Genomic DNA, 23195 nt, shown 5'->3' with positions numbered 1-23195 from the left:
AAAAGTGGAATTTGAAATGAAAATCATAATAGCATTCACATTAGCACCTCAAAAATAAAATACTTATGTACAAAATATAACAAAATATGTAAAAGATCTACATGAGAAAAAAATCAAACTCTGATTAAAGAAATCAAAGAACCAAATAAATTGAGAAACATTTCATGTTCGTGGATAGGAAGAGTCAATATCGTCAAGATATCAGTTCTTCCCAACTTATCTATAGATTCAAGGTAATGGTAATTAAAATCCCAGCAAGTTATTTTGTGGATGCTGGCAAACTGAGTCTTAAGTTTATAAAAATATGTAAAAGACCCAGAATATCCAACACAATATTGAAAAAGTCAGAGGACTGACACTACCCAAACTCCATAACTGTGGCTTGTAGTTGACTTAAATGATTGAGGCAGCACAATCTCAAACACCTTCAGTTTTCCAACTCTGTGCTCAAAGATTCTCTTTAACTCCATTTATCTCCTTTCCTCCTATCTTGGAGAATATATACTCCTCCTCAGTGCAGAGAAAAATGCTTCCATATTGCATTTGATATCATCATCCCCTCATACCAGTGTTCTTGCTTTCTACTTTCCACTACCAACACTGGTGTTCTACCCAGATTTTCATTTCAGTATTCACCCATTCCCTAACCCTTTGCAGCTGGTCTTCTACTCCCCTATACCTAATGGCTTTCTTAAACAGTGGCTTTCATGCTTGGGTGGGCATGCATCAGCACCACACTTCAAATACCAATGGCAAGGCCAGGTTGTCACCTGTACTTCTGACTGCCCATCTGTAAATTGCATGTTCCCAGGAATCCCTCCTCAGGTTTGATAATTTTCTAGAATGGCAGGCAAATCTCAGGAAAACAGTTTGCTTATAGGTTACCGGTTTATTATAAATGGATACAACTCAGGAACAGCCAGATGGGAGAGATATATAGAGAAAGGTTAACAAAGAAATGCTATGGGAAGGGGTGCTGAGCTTCTATGCTCTCTCCAGCCTACCACCTTCCCAGCACCTCAATGTGTTCACCATCTCTCCAAACCCCTTCAGTTAGGGTTTACAGAAAGGCTTCATTTCACAGGTATGATTGATTAAATCATTGGCCACTGTTGATTGAACACAATCTCCAGCCCCTCACCCCTCCCTGCAGGTCAAGGGGTGGAGCTGAATGTTCCAACCCAAGTCCCAGGGAACAAGTCCATCCTCACTCCATCTCTAGGAGCTTTCCAAAAGCCACCTCATCAATATAAATTGGGGTGTGGTTGAAAAGATGTTTTATCATTTAGCTCTTATCATTTAGGAAATTCCCAGGGTTTTGGGACCCAGTAGCCAGGATGAAGACCAAATACGTATTTATTACATATCAATATCACAACCACTTAGTATAAAATATACTAGGACTATCTGAGTCTTCAACTTTATTGCTTTGGCTTTCAGGATCCACAATCTCTATCATCATTCTCCAGTCGCATGTCCCATTATTTCCTTTGGGCATCCTCCAACCTGACTGAACCAGTCACTGTTTTTCTGTACATGCCCCATGCTTCATTCTATGCCCTCTGCCTGAAGCACCCTTCCTCACCAACCTTTACTTGTTCAAATACGCAGTTCAAGTCTCAAAGTCTCATTCTAAATGCCACTTCCTGTATAAAACCTTCCCTGAATAGCCCAACTCTCTGCCAACTGATATGCTAACTGCTTCCTCCTCTGAATTCCCACAGCATTTTACCTGTATCTCTTATTCAAAGGCATATCAAGGTTTTTGAGGTACTGAAGCTTATATATTTGGAGGCAAGGCTCTTTTCAAGAATAAAGATAATAAAATTATAAATACAAAATTAGGTATATGAAGGGCTTTGGAAGGTGGCTTAGGCAAATGAAGGCCTTTCTAAACTTAAGCTTTTTTATCTTCACAATAAGTCTATCTCAGGTCTCACTGAATCTTACATTTCCCCCTTTTAGATTATCATCTCCTAGAACAGATACTTTCTCTCTCTCTCTCTCTCTCTTTTCTCTCTCCAGACCTTCTGCTCCTCCATCTTCTTAAGAGAAGCAATGGCATCTGGTGAAAAAGGACTTTGAGGTCAGACAGATCTGAGTTTAAGATTCCTGCTTCTTCACTCACCTAATTGAACCTTAGTTTCTCCCATTATGCAAAAGAAGGGTAATAATACCTACATTTGGGGTTACAATGAGATCAAATGTGATAGCAAATAAAGGTCTTTAAACAGTGCTTAGGACATGATAAGCTCTCAATAAACAGTAGAGTCCTTCTTCCAATATGTTAAACAAAAAATATAGGAAGCCATTGTTTTGGATTAACCTCCTGTACTAGGCCCCAGCAGACATGACTAAAAATCAAAATGGAGTTACCCACACTCACCAAACAGAAACTAACTTGTTATCTGGCCTTCTGAGAAATCTGGAGAGAGAGATAACAACCTGATTTCCCAAAAGGCCAGTTTCAATCTTCAATGGGCATGATAAATACAGTTCTCTGTATTTTAATCCTTAACCTGAAGTAACCTGATGCTAACCAATCAGTTATTTTTCTATTGTTCAATCTCCTTGTTTCACCTTACAAGGAAAGTAACTTTTAAATGACCAATCCACTTTTTGTTCTGTGTTGCTGCTTTCTTTAGCCCTTTTTCTGTCTACAAAGCCAACCTCCTCTGCTCGACTAACTGGAACACTTATTTTATTTTATGGAATGAAGTGTTGCCCGATTCTAGAATCACAAAGCCAATTGAGATGTTTAAACTAAATTTGTTGTCTTTCAAGAGATGGCATGATTCACAGCCTTATGTAATTTTCAACTACCCTAAAGTACCTAGAGAGTGCCTTGCAGTGGACAGTTATTGAACACAAGTGGTCTGTTTTGTATATATGGGTTCAGAGAAAATCAAATGCTTGAGCATATTACTTCTTTCTCATTTTGCTACATCTCTGATTACTACTCTCCCATCAGGAAAACTTCCCACAGTAATGAGGACTCTGAAAATTCTGTCACTCTACTTAGGGCTTGGTTGAATTTAATTTAGCGAACAAATGAGCATCAGTAAAGCAAAAGCATAGGAGGATATCAGACGAGAGAAAGTCAATTTACCAAGGCTTACCATGCTGGTTTTTATCAGCCTACTTGTTGGTATTGTTATATCAATGGTAGCACTTTTGGCATCCATCTTGCTGACCCCCCAAAAAGACATTCTTAACTGCCTATGGTATTCATTGATGTGTAAAGCAAAACAGAGTAATTAACTATGCTTTTTCCAATGAAAGGGAGGAGCCAAGGCAAATCATTAATTTTACATATTTCCAAAGCATAACTAACATCTCTCCAGGTTCACTAATGAACCAAAAAATGTCAGAGGTTTCATCAGGACTCTAATATAATCCAAATATGCACAAACATCCCCATTTTAATACTAGGGGAACATTCAATCTGAAATGTAAAACCTGATCCTTTTGTAGTTCATAATTGTGATAACTGGGAGTTCATGTGCATGCGTGAGATGTGCCTCCCTCAAACTTTGTTTCGACGTCAGCACATTACCTGATGCGAAAAAAAAATTTTTTTAAATAAAATAAAATGTAAAGTCTTTCCATTGAAAACTATTTTCCCTCAGGAAAAGAAAAAATAAATCCCATTCTTGATGAACAGAAATATAGAGGGTTAATTTTAGTGGTATGAAAATTCATTCATCCTAACTATAAGACAGAAAGGTGAATCAAATTTTCCAACGTTCCATTTTAAGCCATTCAGCATGGTACATTGGGACTTTTTGCTTAACCCATACTTTTCTTCATTTTACAATACTTTGTACAATGTTTATGGAATAATCTGAAACTCACTGGCAAAACAGTCTGCTTCTACATTGGTATTGGTGATGGCAGTCAGTCTAACATCTTTACAGAATGTATCTCAATATGCTTTTTTTAAGATCTCTACTTGCAATTAAATGCAAAGAGATGAGGTTTTAAAATTCAGTTTTACAAGAACTCTCTCCTTTTTATTCTATTTAAATTAAAAAAGAAAATCAATCAAAAATATATAATACTCCTGTCTAGATTTATAGAGCAGTCCAGAGTAAGAGATTTGAAGACAATATAAAACTATGTTTATAGAGCATAAAGTATATGGAGAATGATAATCTGCTTCTCCAACAATCAATTCCAAGAATCGGTATGTATTAAGTTCCTTCTACATGTTTAGCCCAGTGCTGGGATCCATAAGAAATACTTTGAAACACTGCACAATTATTTATGCTTAATAAATATAGTAAATAATTTGGAAAAAATTAAATAATCTGTATCCTGTTGAAGACTCCAAAAAACAAAACAAACATACTGAAAAACACTAAGAAAAAAAATACCACTTGTTTGATAGAATGTAAATTAGATAAAATTTCAGACAACATTAGATTGAGTTAGCAATAAGATATTTCTCTTATTGGAAGATATTTTCAAGATGGAAAATCTAAAACATGTTATAATTTTGGCTTATTTAACAGTTTTTTTAGTTAGCAACCTAGCAATTAATTAGATACTCTGCAAATACAATCACATTTAAAATGTGATTTATTTGCAGATTCAGGACTCTGAAAATTCAATTTCATATGAAAAATAATGACCCCATATAATAACTCGAAATATGTACGTTCAATATCAGTGCTAGTCTACAAGAGTAGTGTTACGAATGGATTCTACTGACACATTGCCTTAGGTTAGTGGGATTCACTTACTGAACACAGATCTAACAATGCAAGCAGTGTTTAAATCTCACCCTCTGGCCAGGACTTATTGAGAAGGAAATGTTCTCTAATATCGCATTCCCACTGTCTATATATCTTGCTGTGAGGTCTTTGACAGTCATTTGGCCTCCTGAGGGCCAGATGTCATCTTTCTTCACGTGTGGATTCTCAAAAATCATAACTTTTGAGAGCTGGCAATCCTTGGATGGTTTGATTGACTTGGTAGATTTACCTTCTTCTGTTGGCATGTCAATAAACTTAAAGACTCGGCTCACAGATCGCATCTGAAATAAAAATAACAATATTTTATGTTTGTTTCAGAACTGTAGACAATTTCATAATCAGTTGGATATTTTCAAAAAAACAACTTGTTAAGATGAGGCGCTTGCTACTCGTCACTCAGTTATTTGTCAAGTTTTCCATGATCTAACAGGAAATAATTGGATATAATTAAAAGCTTAACCAAAGAGAATTAACTAGGACTTATATAAATGGGCTCTGTATGGGCCTGTTTATTTTTGTGATCAGTTAATTCTCAGTTATGCAAGCCTCACATAAATAGCCAAACTATTCTCTAGGGAATAGATGATGTCAAAGGGAAATTTTATTTCTACTATGAGCTGCACTACACAATGCTGTACAACTGGTGTATTATAATAAAACGTACCACACCTAAAACCACTACTAAAGATTCTCGCTTTTCTCTTAAACTACCTTAATAACTAACTATAATTCTATGTCAGGCATGTGGTAAGTGAACTTATGATGCTTAGTCAATTTTCAATAACTTCACCATAATCTTCAAACAAATTTAAGTCATTGGCATATATTTGTAGTTAAATAATTACATTTTTTATGTAATTTACTTAAATATCAATTTCTAGTGCTAAGGAAAATGTGACTATATATAAAGGTTATATTTAAAATTAAATATGTATCTGCTTTATAAATGTATTCATGTAACATTTAATAAACTATATCTTTAATGTACACAGACATAAAAGGGATCAAATATTTTTAAAGGTGTTTAATTAAATTCTTTAATAAGAACATATTTGTCTGAACAATTATGATTTATTAGAATTTGGATTATGATTTTTAAAATAGCCTGGTATATATTTAATGTAATAGTTATCCAATATATATTTGAACAATTAATAAATGAATAAAGGAATGAAATGAACAGGTGAAATGGGAAAAATTCTTTATCTTTAGTATGGAATGCTTGGTGGAAAAGCAGAGGAGTTTAGATACTGATCCTGAATTGAACATTAAGAGTTCCATCTTAGCAATTCTAATTGTATTGCCTGTTTTCACATGCCATTGATCAAGCCTGCTGTGTTTGAGAAGTTCTTTCTTCTTTCTCATGATTCTGTGGTTCAGTTTCCTTCATCTTGAAAGTATCTTCGAATTATCTTCATACTTATTCAAAATTCAAGAAAAGAATCTTTGGAAGTCAAACCCACTATTAATGGAAGTGAAAGGGGTCCAAAGCCCATACTCATCAAAAATAACTCCAGAGGAAGCAAAAGGCATATGGGCACTATTGTTCCTACATGTAATATTTTAAATTCTGAATTATGAGTGACTTTCAGGGGTGGTTAAATCCTTTTTCAGTTATTATTGATTAATTTTGAATTAAAGCGTACTCGTGCATTTTCACTGTCTTTAATTTTCATAGAGAGCTACTAATCTAAATAAGTCTGGAAGACAAATTAGAATTGTAACTACCATTAGTATGAAACTGCCAGAGATATAGCTCAAATGCATTTAAAGTTATCTTATTGTATTTATCCTGCCTAAGAATACCATCCCTCTCTTTAAATCATTGAAGGAAACACACAAATGTAGCTTAACTTTATAAAATAGAGATGACATTTTCACATGTCAATTCTGTGAAGAAGTCTAAACTCATCTTTTGTCAAGCAAAACAAAAGACAGGAAAGTCACTACATAACAAAAATCCTTCACATTTTAATACTTCCAAGCCCTCAATAAAACATTTAAATAGTGCTATCTAAACAACTCAAAATTGTATGTAGTGTTATTTGAAAATAAGGACTTTCAAAACCACTACTTTGGCAGCACCGTAATGAATGCAGTATACAATTTTTTTTGTCTGAGCACTTGTGTTTGAGCACTGCAAATTACATTCTCCATTAGTGATGCTCACCACTGAAGGTGAATCCAGAACTTGCAAGGTTAAATTTAACAAATGGAATGTACCTACCAAATTTAGAAAATGAAACTTTCCAACTCATACTTTCATGTAATCTAGCTGCTTAAAGTGACCCCGGGACACACTATTGTTGTTATCCACAGTGTGGTCAAATATCCCTGACCAAGAACATGATATTTCATCTTAACAATGGGCACTGATCCACAGTATATGAGCAGACATTCATTCAATTCAATGGGTGAGAACATTTTCTAACAGGAAGAAAAAGTGGCAAGTGCAGACATTTGCATCATGGCCAGTTTTATAGCAACTAAAATGCCATTACTGAATAGATGATGTGGCCAGATAATATTATGAATTACTAACCAATTCCTTGTACCTCACAGACTTTCCAGCTTAGACATTCTACCTCCACCGCCTCTGGAAGGAGAAGCCACAATAGAATCAGAGCAGAGAAAATCAATTTTGGTCTTTCAAGTTTCAAAAATGGGCTTTTGAAACTCAACTCAGATATTGATAGTTTGAAAATTTCAAGCATATGAATATTGGCTTTTATGCTTCAAAACCAAAGCCTAAAGGACTCAAAGCATAGTGTTTATGTAAAAACAGTAGCCACAGATGAACTTATGATAGATGAGAAGCAGCCGCTCTCCTCACCCCACGATCTGAATCAAGAAAGGTTGCACACGAATGGGGGTTTAAATAAAAGGCTTAGACACCAGTTCCTCTAGGATGGAGTTCTGTCTTGCAACCCAATCCTGGTTCTATCTTCAAGTAGACTCGGGTGATTTTAGAACACAGAAGGGCTGTGCCTCAATTCCAAGGTGAAGCTCAGGAAAGAGGCATGCTGCAGAGAAGCTTCCAGTGCTTGGCAGGATAAGGGAGCAGTAGAGCGGTCATGGTTGCTTGACATGTCCAGGCATAGATGTGTAGGCATAGATTGATATAGCTTCAGCTTGCCCTGTTTTTCCAGAGTAGTGCTGATGGGAAGCCAAATAAATTAAATATTTTGACCCCTCAGGGACGTGGAAGAAGCTGAGAGAAAGATCATTAAAGGAGAGCTCACAATGAGGACAAGAAGGACAAAGACTCCATCTACCTGGACCATACACTGGAACATCAGTGCCTCAAAGGCAGCGAGCATGGATAAGGGGCAACACAGCGCCAGATATTCCCTCCTCCCCAATATCTTGGCATTCTGTAAACTCCACTCAAAACCCAGAAAGATCCCTGAATCTATTGCTACTGTTTCTTTCATTAAATGGAATGTGTGTTCAAATAGAAAATAAATTCAACAATAGCAAAAGTAAAGTTATATTTCTTACATACTTGTTGTTATAGACAAAGATTCACAGCTGCTACCAAGGATGGATCCAGACTGAAGCTTAAATAATTTAGGGGATTCTTCTTAAGAAAAAGAATCAAAATTATGCATATAAAATTAAGTATAGAGGCCGGGTGCGGTGGCTCACGCCTGTAATCCTAGCACTCTGGGAGGCCGAGGCAGGAGGATGGCTTGAGGTCTGAGGTTCGAGACCAGCCTGAGCAAAAGTGAGACCCCATCTCTACTAAAAATAGAAAGAAATTAGCCAGACAATTAAAAATATATAGAGAAAATGAGCCAGGCATGGTGGTGCATGCCTGTAGTACCAGCTACTCGGGAGGCTGAGGCAGGTTTGCTTGAGCCCAGGAGTTTGAGGTTGCTGTGAGCTAGGCTGATGCCACGGCACTCTAGCCCAGGCAACAGAGTGAGACTCTGTCTCAAAAAAGAAAAAAAAAAAAATTAAGTATAGGGCTTGCAAAAGGGTTCATGCAAGTGAGAGGACCTGAAGCTCATGTCTCATGGCCTTTCTGTTAAACCCATTCTGCCTATTACAGTAACTTTGTTCAAAGCATTCCTTGTTGTATTCAAACAATAGACTGTACAAACCATTTCTCCCCATCTAGGGCTTAGCAACATGCAATCACTTAATAAATAAATAAATCTCTGTTAATAATGAATGGATTCATTATTCTACCTCCCATCCAGAAAGCAGTGTCTATGCAGTAAGAATGACATTAGCAAGTGATCCAGGCTGCAATTTTACCCCTCAAAATATACGTTGTTATTTGGATTAGAGAGAAGTTATGACCTACCATACTATTTTTAGTCTCATCTATTTGCCTTCATTGAGCCTTTTAACCTCACTTAATCCTTTCACTCTTTTAGAGTGCCTACTAAACATTTCCACGTGATACCTAAAAACTACCGTGCCATTGTCCAGCCGAATAGATTGTACTGGATGGAAATTCAGATTTGGCAATTGTCAGAGTGACTGTGGATTGGCAAACTCATTAACCTCAGGCTGCTGCTTCCTGAACAGAAAAGAGTTGCCTGAGGAGGAAGGAGGGGGCAGCTGTCTGGAGGAGCAAGTCTGCCCCACAAGCAGCAAAGTCTCACTGTGGCCACCACCAGCTGTGGTAGGAGCACTTTTCTTATAGCTTTTGAGAAGTAAAAGATGAAGCCAAAATGAGACCCAGGTACTGACACAATGAACCTATTCTTCATTTGTCGGAAAGAAAACTTGACATAATTTATGGAGACTTCTGTAAAATGATAGTTCAGCCGAAACAAGGTGAAATTTTTTTTGCTTGAAAATCTTCTGCTTTAAATTCTGGTTTTATCATTTTATTATGCTCCCTAAATTCTCTGAGCACCTTGAGAAAGACTCAATCCTTAAAACTGAATCTCCTTATTTTTACAAGAATGTGTAAAGTGACTAATCTAAGCAACAGAAGAACAAAGTGTTTGGGAGTATGACAGTCTTAACAAAAAGCTCCACAGTCTCATCTCAACCTTACTTTATAAAGGATGCATTTAAGCCAAGAAGAAAATGATTCCTGATTTTCCTTTTCACTTTCTGTTGACAAATAGGAAAGAAAAGGCTTAAAGACCTCCTCTAGCACAAGTCAGGAAGCCAGACTCCTCTCTCTCACAAAAATATTTGCTCTATTTCCTTTCATCCTTTTGGTTGTTTAGAAGCCAATGCATCAAAGTTATGCATTAACAGCCAAACTACATGCCGTAGTACCCTCAAAAGCCATGAGAATAGAAAATAATCTTCATACACCTGAGATCTGGCTGGCAACACTGTAAAGAGACTTCATAACTGGCTGTTTTAGGAGGATTGCAAGAAATAAATGTGAAGAAAATCATCTGAAAAACTGGCACAATTATGAAAAATGTCACATATTTTACAGGAGAAATATTCAAACTGTGAAGTATATAAAAGAGGATATTAACATGTTTTAAATCATAGATCCTTCCTAGTAGGCTCAAACTAAATGCTTTTCAATACTAACAGAAACCACAGACCCAAGGCCAAATTAAAGCCATTAGCATAATCTTTAGTCCATGCACATAAACTTAAGAGCTAATGGTTATCAAGAAAACAGACTCTCTGGCCAAAGCATATTCTTGAAACTCTGTTCTATGTTTCTGCTTCTATTACTTATGCTCCTAGAGTGCATAAAAAGGTCAAATATCATGTTGCTATAAATTATTAACAGCAAAAATGAGTTACTTACTTATTTATTTATTTATTTTTTGAGACAAAGTCTCATTCTGTTGCCCTGAGTAGAGTGCTGTGGCATCAGCCTAGCTCACAGCAGCCTCAAACTCCTGGACTCAAGCGATCCTCCTGCCTCAGCCTCCAGAGTAGCTGGGACTACGGGCACATGCCATCACGCCCAGCTAATTTATTTATTTATTTATTTATTTATTTATTTATTTTTAGAGACAGAGTCTCACTGTGTTGCCTGAGTTGGTCTGGAACTCATAGCCTCAAGTGACCCTCCCACCTCAGCCTCCTAAAACATTGGATTACAAGTGTGAGCCACTGCACCAGGCCAAAGCATCTTAATTTTGAAATATTGTGGCTTCCCTAAGGTACTTCATCATTAAGCATCAACCTTTATATGTCTTGTAGTAATTTGTGATTTATATATGTATTATTGATTGATACAGGATAAAAATGATTTGCTGGCTGTCCATCAATTCAAAAGTAAATTCTATCACATAGACCAGAAGTCAGCAAAACTATGGCCCACAGGCCATATCCAGCCACGCCCATTTGTTCACATATTGTCTATGGCTGCTTTGCCCCAGCGGGCTGAGCTGAGTTGCCATAGAAACCACATAGCCCACAAAGTTGAAAATATTTACTATTTCACCCTTTATAGAAAAAGTTGGCTGAGCCCTCTGCCATGATTCACAGAATATTAGAGCTAAAATGAATCTTAGAGAGCATCTACTTCAGTGATTTACAGCCTTGATACACATGTGAATCCCCTGGAGCACTTTTAAAAACATGGACACCATGCTCAGTCCCCCTGTCCCCACTAAGAGAACTGACTTCATTGGTCTTAGTGGACCCTGCATAATCTGTATTTTTATAAAGCTTCCTCATGTGCTACCAGGTTGAGAACTTGTGATCTAATCCACACCTTTATTGTATAAATGAGAAATTCTAAACCAAGGAAGTTACAGTGATGCACAAAGCCCAATACATTTTCTAAACTTTTAGAACTTTGTTTATACTTCGGCAATCCCTTAGGGGACTCATTATGCCTATTCTACTAATTCAAGGCTCTGGAACATCACGATGGCATTTTCTTTGTTGGTTCTAGTAATACACTGGTTCAGAGTTCTTTGATCAGCTCTGATAACTGCAGCAATGAACAACTTAATCAATGGATGGTGGCAGGTATGGATGGGATCCCTATAAGGACCTGGAATGATGCCTGCATACATGCTAATCGAGAGTTGAAACCTTTCACACGAAAATGACCCAAAAGAGAGAGAATGGCAGAGCTGGCAGGAACCTTATAAAATTTCTAACCAAACTGTTATATCATACAAATGAGAAAATTAAGGTCCTCAAAGGAGGTTATGATTTTCCAAAGGCCACACAACTTCTTGGTGGCAAGGTCAGTGTGGAATGCAAAACTCTTCTCATCATAGCCACTCTGCAGGACGGAAAGAGAATGGTTGGATGGAAAGAAGTCTTGAGACAGTAGTCATGAAAGAAAAATATACCACAAAGACTTATGAGAACAGAAAAATAAAGACATCATCAAGAGACCATTAAAAGGAGGCAAAAAAGAAATAGAAGAAATGACTCCTCCTCTCAGATTCTTACAGCAGAACCTACATCCAATTCAAGAAAATGAGGCATCAAGAGCAATGAAAAAAAGCTAGATTCCTCTTTTCTCCTCTTGTCAGGTTTCTTGTTGGTCACTGTACAGTCATTTGATCTTTACTGGAACCCAAAATAAACACAGGCAATAAAAGGACAAAGGAAAAACAGGGGGAGTTTCTATTGACAGAAAACTCTTCTCAGATTGCATCAATCTTGCAAGAACTTTCTGGAGCCTCATTAACAGTGCTCTAAATGTGAGTCCTGCAGGTTCATTGCCTTCCCTGCTCACCCTTGTGGCTTTCTTTCTTTTGTGTTATTAGGAACACACAGTTCAACAGTGTAGACATCTAATGGTAACAGGGATGGTGTATCTGCTGCTTCACTTGGAGAATTAAAGAAGCAGGATAGTATTCACATGCATCTTTTAGTTACACTATGTGGTAGACAGTCCTGAAGACATGAACTGTCAACTGCCTCATTCACATATACAAAAGAATGTGAATGGGAGCAGTTTATACATCCCCAGATGGCTTGATACAGTTTAAAGCATCATCTTGTCACCTTTTCTAGCTTGTTTAATTACTTTTTATTTGTTCACAGAGGCAGATACCTAGCTGTTCATTGCCTATTTAAGTTACATAATGCTTAAGTAACTGAGAATAGGAGAAAGGGGAGCTTCATGGTACTAAAAATGGCAGGCATCTTGTGACTCCAAAGAAAATAAACTAGTACACAGCTTTGTTAATTAAGGAGGCAAAAAATATAGGATAATAGCTTTAGCAATAACAACTATAAATGCATGTGGTACTTGAAGTATGAAGTTAAAAAAAATTAACACTCCTCTTTTCACCCCACCTACAGAATGGTATGAGAAATATAATTGAAATGAATAGAGAGACACAATTCATGTTAAAATAAAGAGTGAATTAAAAATAACAGTTTTTAAAACATTGGGATATCAATTGAAATACCTAGAAACCCCCTAACATGGGGTTTTCCAATAGGAATTACTAAATTAGACTGATAATTTTACTATTTTTTAAGTCTCTGGGATGATTCATAACCTATTAACTATATTATTTGTAAGGTGACAATGTTCAGATGACGTTTTTCCAAATGCTATATAAGGCCAGGCATATCAGTAAGTAGAATAGAAGGTTTGCCCTATTTTAATGGTCTCTTGAGACCCCAAGTGTATTTTGAGGAGATACTGAACAGGGACTCATGCCCTAAAATGTCAAGTCTACTGAAGGACATTCTATCACTGTGTTTTATAAACATATGGAGGTGTCAAGATGGTAGCTGGATACGTATTTAGATAGCAGGACATCTAAACTAGAGGTATGAATTTATGCTTCATCAGGAGATGGTTCCTGAAGCATGGGGTTAGATAACAGCAGCTCGAGAGTGTTGATAGAAGAGGGCCAGAATATAGCTGGTGTTTAGAGATCTGCAAGAGAGGAGGGGCCAGAAAAGAGGACTAAGAAGGAGCCAGGGAGGTAGCAGAAAAATGAGGTGAGAGTAGTGTCAGGAACACAAGACACAAGTATCACAAGAAGAAGGATTTGTCCATCACATAAAACTGCTAAGTAGTTGAAGAAGACAAGGACATCGGCTCTGGCAAGATGTTGGTCATGAGTCTTGGGAGTGATAGAAATGAAATGAAGTAGGCTGCGGAAAGAATGGGAGGAGGAAAAGTGGTACTCTCTCAAAAAGTTTTGCTGTAAAAAGGTCAAAGAAACTGGGTGGTAGCTGGGGATCAAGGGAAGTTATTCTCATGCTACTGAGAAAGTTCCCACAAAGAGGAAGGTAATTGCATATTACTGACCTAAATATGAGAGCAAGGACACAGAGGGGAAGGAGGAGCATATGAGGAGAGGTGAAGTAGATTGGTGCAACTGGTGGAGAGAAATGAGGGGATTCTTTCTGGTTGCATCAATTTTTTTTATGAAATATATAGATAACAAGGTCACTGGCTGAAAGTGCAGGAGGTGGAATTATTGGAGCACCTAAGAAGAGACAAGAAGGTGGGAAAGAGCTATTTTAGGGAAGAAAATAAGAAACTTATTAGGAAAATACAATAAAAGGCTTGTTGGACAGTTTTGAGCACTGATATTTGAGATGCATGATCAGAAATACAAGGTAACTCAAGGTAGCATTTAAGTTTTATCATTCAAATGTTACCTTTATTAGTTGAAAGCTAAAGAAAGCTAGGCACACGGGTGTAAGCAACAGGTGGAAGGTAAAGGAACAGCCACACTGTCACTTCTATAATTTCAGAGTTCTGTCAACCTTTGACTCTGTGTCCTTGTCTAAACTAGGCAAGATAAGTAAATGTAATATTCTTTCCAAGTCTAAAGATCTTTTTTCTGAGTAGTCCTGTACTGTAAAACTAAAAGTGTGTGTCAGGCCAGGCGCGGTGGCTCACGCCTGTAATCCTAGCACTCTGGGAGGCCAAGGTGGGTGGATTGCTCGAGGTCAGGAGTTCAAGACCAGCCTGAGCAAGAACAAGACCCCATCTCTACTAAAAATAGAAAGAAATTATCTGGCCAACTAAAATATATATAGAAAAAATTAGCTGGGCATGGTGGCGCATGCCTGTAGTCCCAGCTACTCTGGAGGCTGAGGCAGAAGGATCGCTTAAGCCCAGGAGTTTGAGGTTGCTGTGAGCTAGGCTGATGCCACGGCACTCTAGCCAGGGCAAAAGAGCAAGACTCTGTCTTAAAAAAAAAAATAAAAATAAAAGTGTGTGTCAAATAAAATGCCCTCTTTACACCATTGTAAACTCAGCTCTAAATTCAGCTAACAACTCAGTAAAGTAAAATGATAGCACATTGAGTCTTTACTTCAGTGGTCACAAGGACCTTCAGAGTTAACATCACATAAACATAAAATGTGAGGGCATAGCTATATCTATCTCCCCTCCTACTCTCCACATATGCCAAGGTGAAAATAAACAGGTTATTGTATAACGTTAGCAACTGCATGGGTGACAGCAGGATGATGAAAATTAATAACTAGATAAATGCCCAAAAACACCCAGGAAAGGCCACTTGTGCTATTTGGCAGGGAAATGAAAACTCACATATTCACTTCATATTTAAACAAAAGAATATGACTTTTTAAAATGTGATCAAATGCAAATATTGATACTTTTCATAGACTGTATCATAACATAATAGGTCCTTGCAAAGATCATTTTATGCCACGAGATGAAAGATACAATGTCAAAGCACAGGTCACAAAGCCTGGGATGTGCATGTGAAAAACCAGAGAAATGAAAATAAATTACAGAAATTTTTATGGAGATTGAACATGCAGAATAGAAATGTATCAAAGGTTTCAACACCAATGTGTAAAGGCTATTACATAAACCAAGAAAATTAATACAGCAAAGGGAAAGAAATTGTACATATCCAAGGTAAAGAGATATTTTTAGGTAAAGAAACGGGTAAAGTACATGAGGGTTTTAAATGTAAAGTCAAAGTTGTAAAAAGTTGGGCAAAGAATTAAATAAACGCAAGCATAATATTTATTTACTATTTTCCTGCTACTTTCCAACAGAAACATTTTTATATACGTTTATGAAACTCAACTCCAAAAGCGTACTGGAATAGACTAAGTGAGGAGAAGATGGCAAAACCTAAACAGAGCTGGTCAAACTAAAATACTAATGTCAAAGGATAAGAAAACAAATTTACTATAAATCATGGTCAGGTTAAATTGCAATTCACTGGATTGTTAAAATGCCTAAAGAAAATATTAAGACATATTGGCAGGAATGGGCATGAAAAGATTTTTTCACCTAGAGACATTTTAATAATAATATTTGTTCTGACAGGAATTGATTATACAAATTTTACAGCTGAATGAACATCTGTGGTTTGAGAATGTGTGACCTGTCTCAGAGAATGGGGAAAGGAACCTAAGCAAAAAGTGTAGTAACAATAGTGTAATGATAGTGTTGTACAGTCATTCTTAAATTGGGTTTCTAGACCCTCCACAAATGCAGTGATGAACGAATGATTTTGAACACAGTATTCCAAAAAGAATATAAGAAGTCAATGATGAAGCTATTCAGATCAACCAAATTGTCTGATTAAAAATTATGCTTTCGATTTTTAAATAAAAATGAGAAAATCTGCATCACTTTGTTTTATCTCTCACCCTTGCAGCCATGGGATTTGTGCCCTTGATGCAGTGTTAACACATGAACATTACCACAGGCTCTGCATTCTAGGGACCCATGATAAGAGAAACAACGTAACTAAAATATGGTCCTTGTACTCACTAATAAAGTATACAAATGGGTGGTAATACTGATTAAGCAAAAAGACAGAAGGCAATGACAAACACCTTAGGAATAAGAAAGGAGCTATCACTAAAGATGGTGGAAATTTAAAAAATAAGAAAAGAATATTATGAAAAGTATTATGCTGCTAAATTTGAAAATCCAAGGTAGGAAAGGATTTCTTAAACAAGATACCAAATGCACAAAATATAAACAAAAAGATTAATAAACTTAACTTTATTAAACCTAAAAGCTTCTCTTCATCAAAAGACTCTATAAGCCAAGCCACTGACTGAGGGATTATGTTTGAAATGTACAGAACTGACTATTGATCCAGAATTCATAAAATCCTACAAATCAATTATGGGGAAAAAAAGAGTCTCATTGAAAAATGAGCAAGTGACACGAACAGGAAATTAACACAAGAAAAAAATCCAAATGGCCAATAAATATGTAGTAAGCTGCCCTATATTTTAAATAACCACTTCGCATCCATCATATTGCCAAAATTTAAAAGTCTGACAATACCAAGTGTTGCTGAAGTTACGTAGCTGTAAGAAGTCTCATACTCTCTTTGATGGTAGTATATGTTGGTACAACAGATTTGAGAGCAATTTGGCACCATCTAGTAAAGTTAAGCCTGGGTGAATTCTATGACCCAGCAACACCATTTCTAAGTATCTACCCTAGAAAAATCCTGAAAAAGGGAACAGATGCAAGAATGCACACTGCAGCATTAGATCTTCATAGTGGCTATCCACATGAAAGAAAGAAGAGATAAGACTTTAATGAGAGATACATAGTGGCCCTCAATTTACCTGTAAGGTTTTATTTTTTTTTAAGCTCAGCATTGGATATATATTAATACTTATTTCTTATGTTATTGCCTATACTTTTTCGTTTGTCTGAATTTTTTCATAAACGTTTAAAAAATGATAATGACTTACCAAGCTATCCACATCTATGCTGGAGTTTACAGCCCACTGCAATGTACCCATGATATTCATGGCTAAAGTTAGAATAATACCAATTTCTCCTTCTCCTTCACCTATAGGTACAAAAAAGATATAAACAAACCTTCTGTTATTTCTCTCTTCTGTCAACTACTTTATTCATACCTCCCCTATGGCACATAGAGCATTAAATTTACATTTCAATTTTATGCTTATTTTAACCATCTTTTTAAAATCTCAGTTTTCCACAGCATCTACTAAGTAGCAATAACGCCCTGCATATAGTAAGCATTCAATGTTTTAAATCAAAACGTGATTGAGTATTAGAAAAGACTTGCCCTTTTTAAAAATGTCACAGGTATTTGAGGGGTTGTTGGTATTGGGTAGATACCATGTTTGTCTCTTCTACTACTATGCTGCAAGTAATAAGAGTGACAGACACTAGAATGGGCAATGGGAAAAAAAATTCTTGTGTCCAGATGAGCTCCTCTACAAAGAAGTCACGGCCAGGGGAAGGGTGTGTTTGAATAGCGTCTGCAAGATACTTAGATGTGCTTCGTGCCTTTGCAAGGGGGACTTTCTCTGCTAATCAGATGTTGTTGAGAAGAAAGTGGACTTAGAGCTTCATAGGATAGTCAAAAAACTACTGGGTCTGCCATTTGGAAAGAGGGAAGATTGCCTATTATGTCAGGGAAAAAAAAAGGTTAGTTCACCTGAGAAGAACAATATCTAAGTGTTTAACTAGAATAAATGGTTTTTCAGGAGTAGAGAGGGCTATTAATTAAAACTCATAAATATTCAGTATTATGGCCATAAAATTTTTTTTTCTACCTTACCCCACTGCAAAAATTTTCTAGGAGGAATATTTTTAATTTGAATTATTATAAATTTAGGTTATCAAGTCTCAATTGAGAGTTCTTGTACCTATAATGCATGATACAGTTATCATAAAGTTCTAAAATTAAGAGAAATAATTCATCTTAATATTAATTGAAATTTTTGTTTCTATAATTCTTCTAACAGAAGGCATACCACACACAGCACATATCTGCTTTTAGTATTAAATAGTTTACTTTAAATAGGTAAGATTTATCCAGGGACCTAATATATTACTTTCTAAAAGTCAAGATGAAAATAAAATAAAATTTTAATAACAACAAGTAATATAAATAACATTTATTTGATATTTACTATGAACCAGACACTATACTGAGTGTTTTGCACAAATTATCACAGTTAATACTCACCACAAACCTCTGATAGAGGTAATATTAGTGTGTCTATTTACACTTGAGGAAATGAGGGGCTTAGAGAAGTTAACTAACGTGTACAAGTCGACATAGCTGAAGACCAGTAGAGCCAGCGTTGATGTTAGCTGGGTGGCTAACATGCACTCTGGCTGAGCATATATTTGATTGGTAAGTTGTGTACTATACTGATTGCCAAGTGTTTTGATTATTACACCTGGTAAATCAGGACTTAATCATACTTGTAACCGCTATGTTATACCATGTGTTATATTGGTTTGAATTAATTGTTAACAAATCTTTGCTTATGTAACTCAGCCCTCTTTGATCCTATTTCAAATAACTAAAAAGAAAATTTTAAAGATTCTGAACCTAAAAAGAAACCATTTTTTTTAGAGTTGCCTAAAATTACCGTAGTTCATTAGTTCATTTGCCTGCCCATGTATACTCCTTTCACAGACTCATTTCCACTGCCCCAGCCGAGAGAACAATATAGTGAACCTACTACCCTCGCAGCAGGTGAGTGGACTGCAGGTGGACCCCTGAGCCAGAAGAAGCCTGGTTTCTGTTCTTTCCAGGACTTTGTAATTGAACAGAGGAACTCGCTGTTAAATCAGGGGACTGGAATGGAGAGACACAAAAAGCCAACATGGCACAGCCCTGGAACACCAGGAAAACCACTCTTCAGAGAGAGAAATGAATAAAGCAGCGACAGGAAGGAATGGACATAGGCCAGGTCTGGACTCCAGAGAAGGGAAGAAGAGCTGCGTCTGACTCTCCAGGGCCTGCTCCAGCCCTTTAGCGGCCCAGGGGTGCCGCCTGCGCTGGGTCTCCAGGAGGCCCTCCTGTAACTCCCCAACAAACGCCTCATTTCGGTTTCAACAGGATTCTGTTCTTACAACCAAACAAGCCTGCAGTTTTGGCATCGATGTGGCATTTGCTTTGAATCTTTGTCCACTGTCACATAAACAACATATTTCAACACTCCTTATAGCCCAGAAATTCAAATTCTTAAATTAGAGGAACTGATTTATCTATATAGATTTCTATTTTACTTATTATGAAATATTTTGTAGTTTTTACCCAAAGATCTGACAATTCAGAACATTTGTGTTTGAAAAATATGGCACTTTATTCTAAGTTATTTCCCTTGTGTTCAGTTTTTCTTCATGCAAAACTCACATTATATGACAAATTTCACCAACTAGTAGCTAAAAAAGCAAAACTTACCAAGGAGGTGGGGTGAGTGTGTGTGTATGTGTGTGCGCGCGCGTGCACAAGTGCAGATGTTTCTTTCCCTCTATTCAGAAAGCTCTTTAATAAAGAGATCTATTAATTTTGAAACCAGGACCCTCTACCAATATGAGCATGAAAAGATTTGTTTCATTCAATCACGGATTTGCTATCTGACATTCTGTGTGTCTCAGTTTTTAAAACGGTAAAAGCAGACAAAAAATACCATATATAGCTTCAATTTCAAAGAAATTATTTGTTTAACAATAAAACCATAGAAATTGAAAGAAATCATTTGTTGAACAATAATATATTTTTTGATTGATAAACTCCAAAATATCTATTTAAGGATATTTAAAATTTTTAACCTAGAAGAATGTAGTATTTTATTCATTGACAACGTTTTGACTTAAATGCTTAGCTAAATAGTTAATGAGTTCACAGTACCTGTTGTTAAAATGGAAATGAAGGTAACAGCAATGAAGAAGATGACAAAAATCATTTCTATTCTCATTTGGAACCAGCGCAGTGTTGATAGGTACAAGAACCAGTTGGCAGTATGTAAATTCAGAGCTTTGTGGAAAAGAGTTTCAAAGTAAGGCTGCCGTCCAAAGGCACGAAGCGTCCATAGTCCTTTTAAACTTGTAACAAGATGAGTGAAAATTGGACTCCTGCCTGTGAAATAATCCCATAGAAAACAATGCAAATCACATAAACACAGAATGTATTTTCATACTACGATGTACCTGAAAAAGACTAACATAATCATACCACAAAGGTTAAAAAGGTTTTTTCACTGTGGTACCATACTTTGAATAGATGTGATATATATATATATATATATATATATATGTTTTAAATAAGTTACCCTCCTTTTTTACTTGACTATCATGGATGGGAACTTATAAAATCACTACCGTTATTTGCTCATATTTCTTGGCTACCACTGGGAATTGTTTTTCTGGCTAATCGATGCTGAAAAAAAAATTTTTCTTTTAAGACAAGTTTTTCAAGTGTCTCAGCTAAGAAACTTTATGTGACTTAATTTAGCTAATAATCTCTAAAGCCAAAACAGAGTAGAAAAATATCCTCTGAAAATACGTCCACACCAAGGCTGCTGCTGGAAAATATACTTCCCAAACAGCTCACATAGAGTTTGGGTGTCTGAAGAGAACAAGTCAAAGGGAATAATTTTGTCTAGTATCATTTTGGAACCCGGAGAAACCTTTAGTAATAGCAGCACTATCATTTTTTAATTTAATTGATGTAAGTAAATTATGAACGAATGTCTTATACACCAACCCAGGTTAAGACTCTAGACACGTTTTAAAACCAAAATGAAGTCACCTGGTCATTAATTAAAAAAAACAATCCATGTGTACTTTGCAATATAGTTTTCCTTTTATATACATATACATTTTTAAAAATTATTGGTATATGATGTAAGGGTTTAAAAGCAGGGTGAAAGAATGTTTGGAAAAGTAGATTAACAATAGAGAATCCTAAATGGCTCTTGTGGCTTTTTTCCAAGGCAACTGTTGCACATGCAATGTCATACCTTCAGATTCCAGTTGTTTGAGTTGCTGTGAGGTGTGGAGGAAGTACGCCCTCAATATAATAAAAGACACTATCACTGGCACTGTTGCAAGGAAGATGTAGGGTTGTAAAACTGAGACAACGACTACAGTTCCAATCACAATTAATAACAACTGTAGGATCAAAGAAAACATGTTGGTGAGTAAATGCTTTCCCACTACGAAATAGACAAGGTGTGTCAATGATTTGTTTCTAAATAAACTCTTCCCACTCTGTTGTGTTCTTAGTAAGGAACAGGTGTCTTCCTGTTGAGAAGGCAGCCATCTCAAAGCACATTTTTCATAGGAAAAATCCAAAAAATTGTTCAGGTCATTTATAATAACATTTTTTGAAGTTTTGCAAACATGGTGTTCTTTGATCTCAGGACATTCTCATTTCCCAGACACTTTAACGTATTGTATAATACATACTTTTTAAATGAATATGGATTAAAAAATAAACTATTTTGAAATAATTGTAGTGTAAATGTGAATTTTAGGATTTATTGTGTTTAGACAATTTTTAAAAATCAAGCATTCATCGCAGAGCCTTTTGAGTCAGAAAGATCTGGTTTAAATATTGGCTTCGTCATTTAGGCAAGCTATCTAACCCCTCTGAGCCTAGTTTTCTCATGCTTAAGATTGAAAGAAATTATACTTAATAAATTTTATTTCCCTCCCTAACTCTTCTGTTCCTGTTCTTTGAAATAATTGGAGATTTCCTACAGGCTCAAAAAATGATTTCTGGAGATAGATGATTTAATTTGAAATCAGATAATGATTTTTTTTTTTTAATTTCATCCTGTCAGAATGAATTTTGTATTTCAATCAAGCCCATCCATTATAGATATCTCTTCACATTATCCACCACATCTAGACTCCTGTTGGCAATCTCAGAAACAAGCTCAGATTGGTCCTCTTAAGGACCAAGTTAAAGGCTTGAATTTTATATTTCTACATGACGCCAAGTACATACATTTTAAAAAGATAAGAAGTCTGCTAACATTTACTTCATATTAGCTCATTTGAATAAAGTATAAATAAACTAACCAACAGCAGAAAGGGTAAAAATATAAACATTTTATAACATCCATATATTACTCAGCTAGTTCTTTACCAGTTGCCATGGGTAATATATGCATTTTCAATTGATGAAGTGAAACACATATTTTGGTAGATGGAGGTGGGGATGGGCATGTAGCTCAGATTTGTGTAAATCTTTGGCTTATTATTTCCATCTAAGACTTCAGGTGACCCTATCTCAAGGACACTTTTCTAAGAGAAAATGCCTCTGTGTCTCCAGTCACCAAATTCTGGAATACCAGCCCCTCACTCATTCAGCAAGCATCAAGATGAATCTCTACTGTGCCAGGTATTAGACTAGGTACATTATGACTTAATAATCTAAGAAAAGTCTTCCCTATTCCATTCTTGTCTTACAAGTGCCACCAGTTTAATGAAAAAGCCCAAAGTGCCTTAGTTACTACATGACAAGATGCTTCATTGATGGCAGGCTGTTTTTTTTTTTTTTAACCAAGGCCAATTATTATTATTTCTCAGAAATATGATCTCTTGTGGGGAAAAAGAAAGAAAAAAAAAGTTCCATGTACGATTAAGTAGGGAGTATAATTTAATTTAAATGGGCCATCATATGAAATACCAGTATACCCAAAAGACAACTGCCACAGCACTGGTAGTATAGAAACATTCAGCTACTCTATTAGGATCAAGGCCTTTTATTTGCTTTGACCACTGTAAATGGCACTGCATTGATTTTAACTTAT

At 36.1% G+C, this 23195-nt stretch overlaps 1 protein-coding gene and 1 non-coding gene across 2 annotated transcripts in view; one reads left to right on the top strand and one right to left on the bottom strand.

The window, feature by feature from the left end:
- CFTR (CF transmembrane conductance regulator) overlaps window positions 1–23195 on the bottom strand; it is a 164442-nt gene that overhangs the window by 32813 nt on the left and 108434 nt on the right. The window contains exons 19-22 of the mRNA XM_069462057.1: window positions 21396–21546; window positions 20285–20512; window positions 17352–17452; window positions 4787–5038 (exon numbers count right to left, since the gene is read on the bottom strand). Of these exons, the coding sequence (XP_069318158.1) occupies window positions 4787–5038; window positions 17352–17452; window positions 20285–20512; window positions 21396–21546 (732 nt within the window). The remainder of the gene's footprint in view (window positions 1–4786; window positions 5039–17351; window positions 17453–20284; window positions 20513–21395; window positions 21547–23195) is intronic.
- Window positions 3463–3567, top strand: LOC138377747 (small nucleolar RNA U13). The gene has a single exon (XR_011231897.1). It is a non-coding gene; the product is annotated as a small nucleolar RNA U13 (small nucleolar RNA).

This window comes from Eulemur rufifrons, chromosome 29 (genome assembly GCF_041146395.1).
Source record: "Eulemur rufifrons isolate Redbay chromosome 29, OSU_ERuf_1, whole genome shotgun sequence".
NCBI classification, from domain to species: domain Eukaryota; kingdom Metazoa; phylum Chordata; class Mammalia; order Primates; family Lemuridae; genus Eulemur; species Eulemur rufifrons.
Note: the sequence above shows the minus strand (reverse complement) of the source record. Positions and strands in the feature narration are given on the sequence as shown.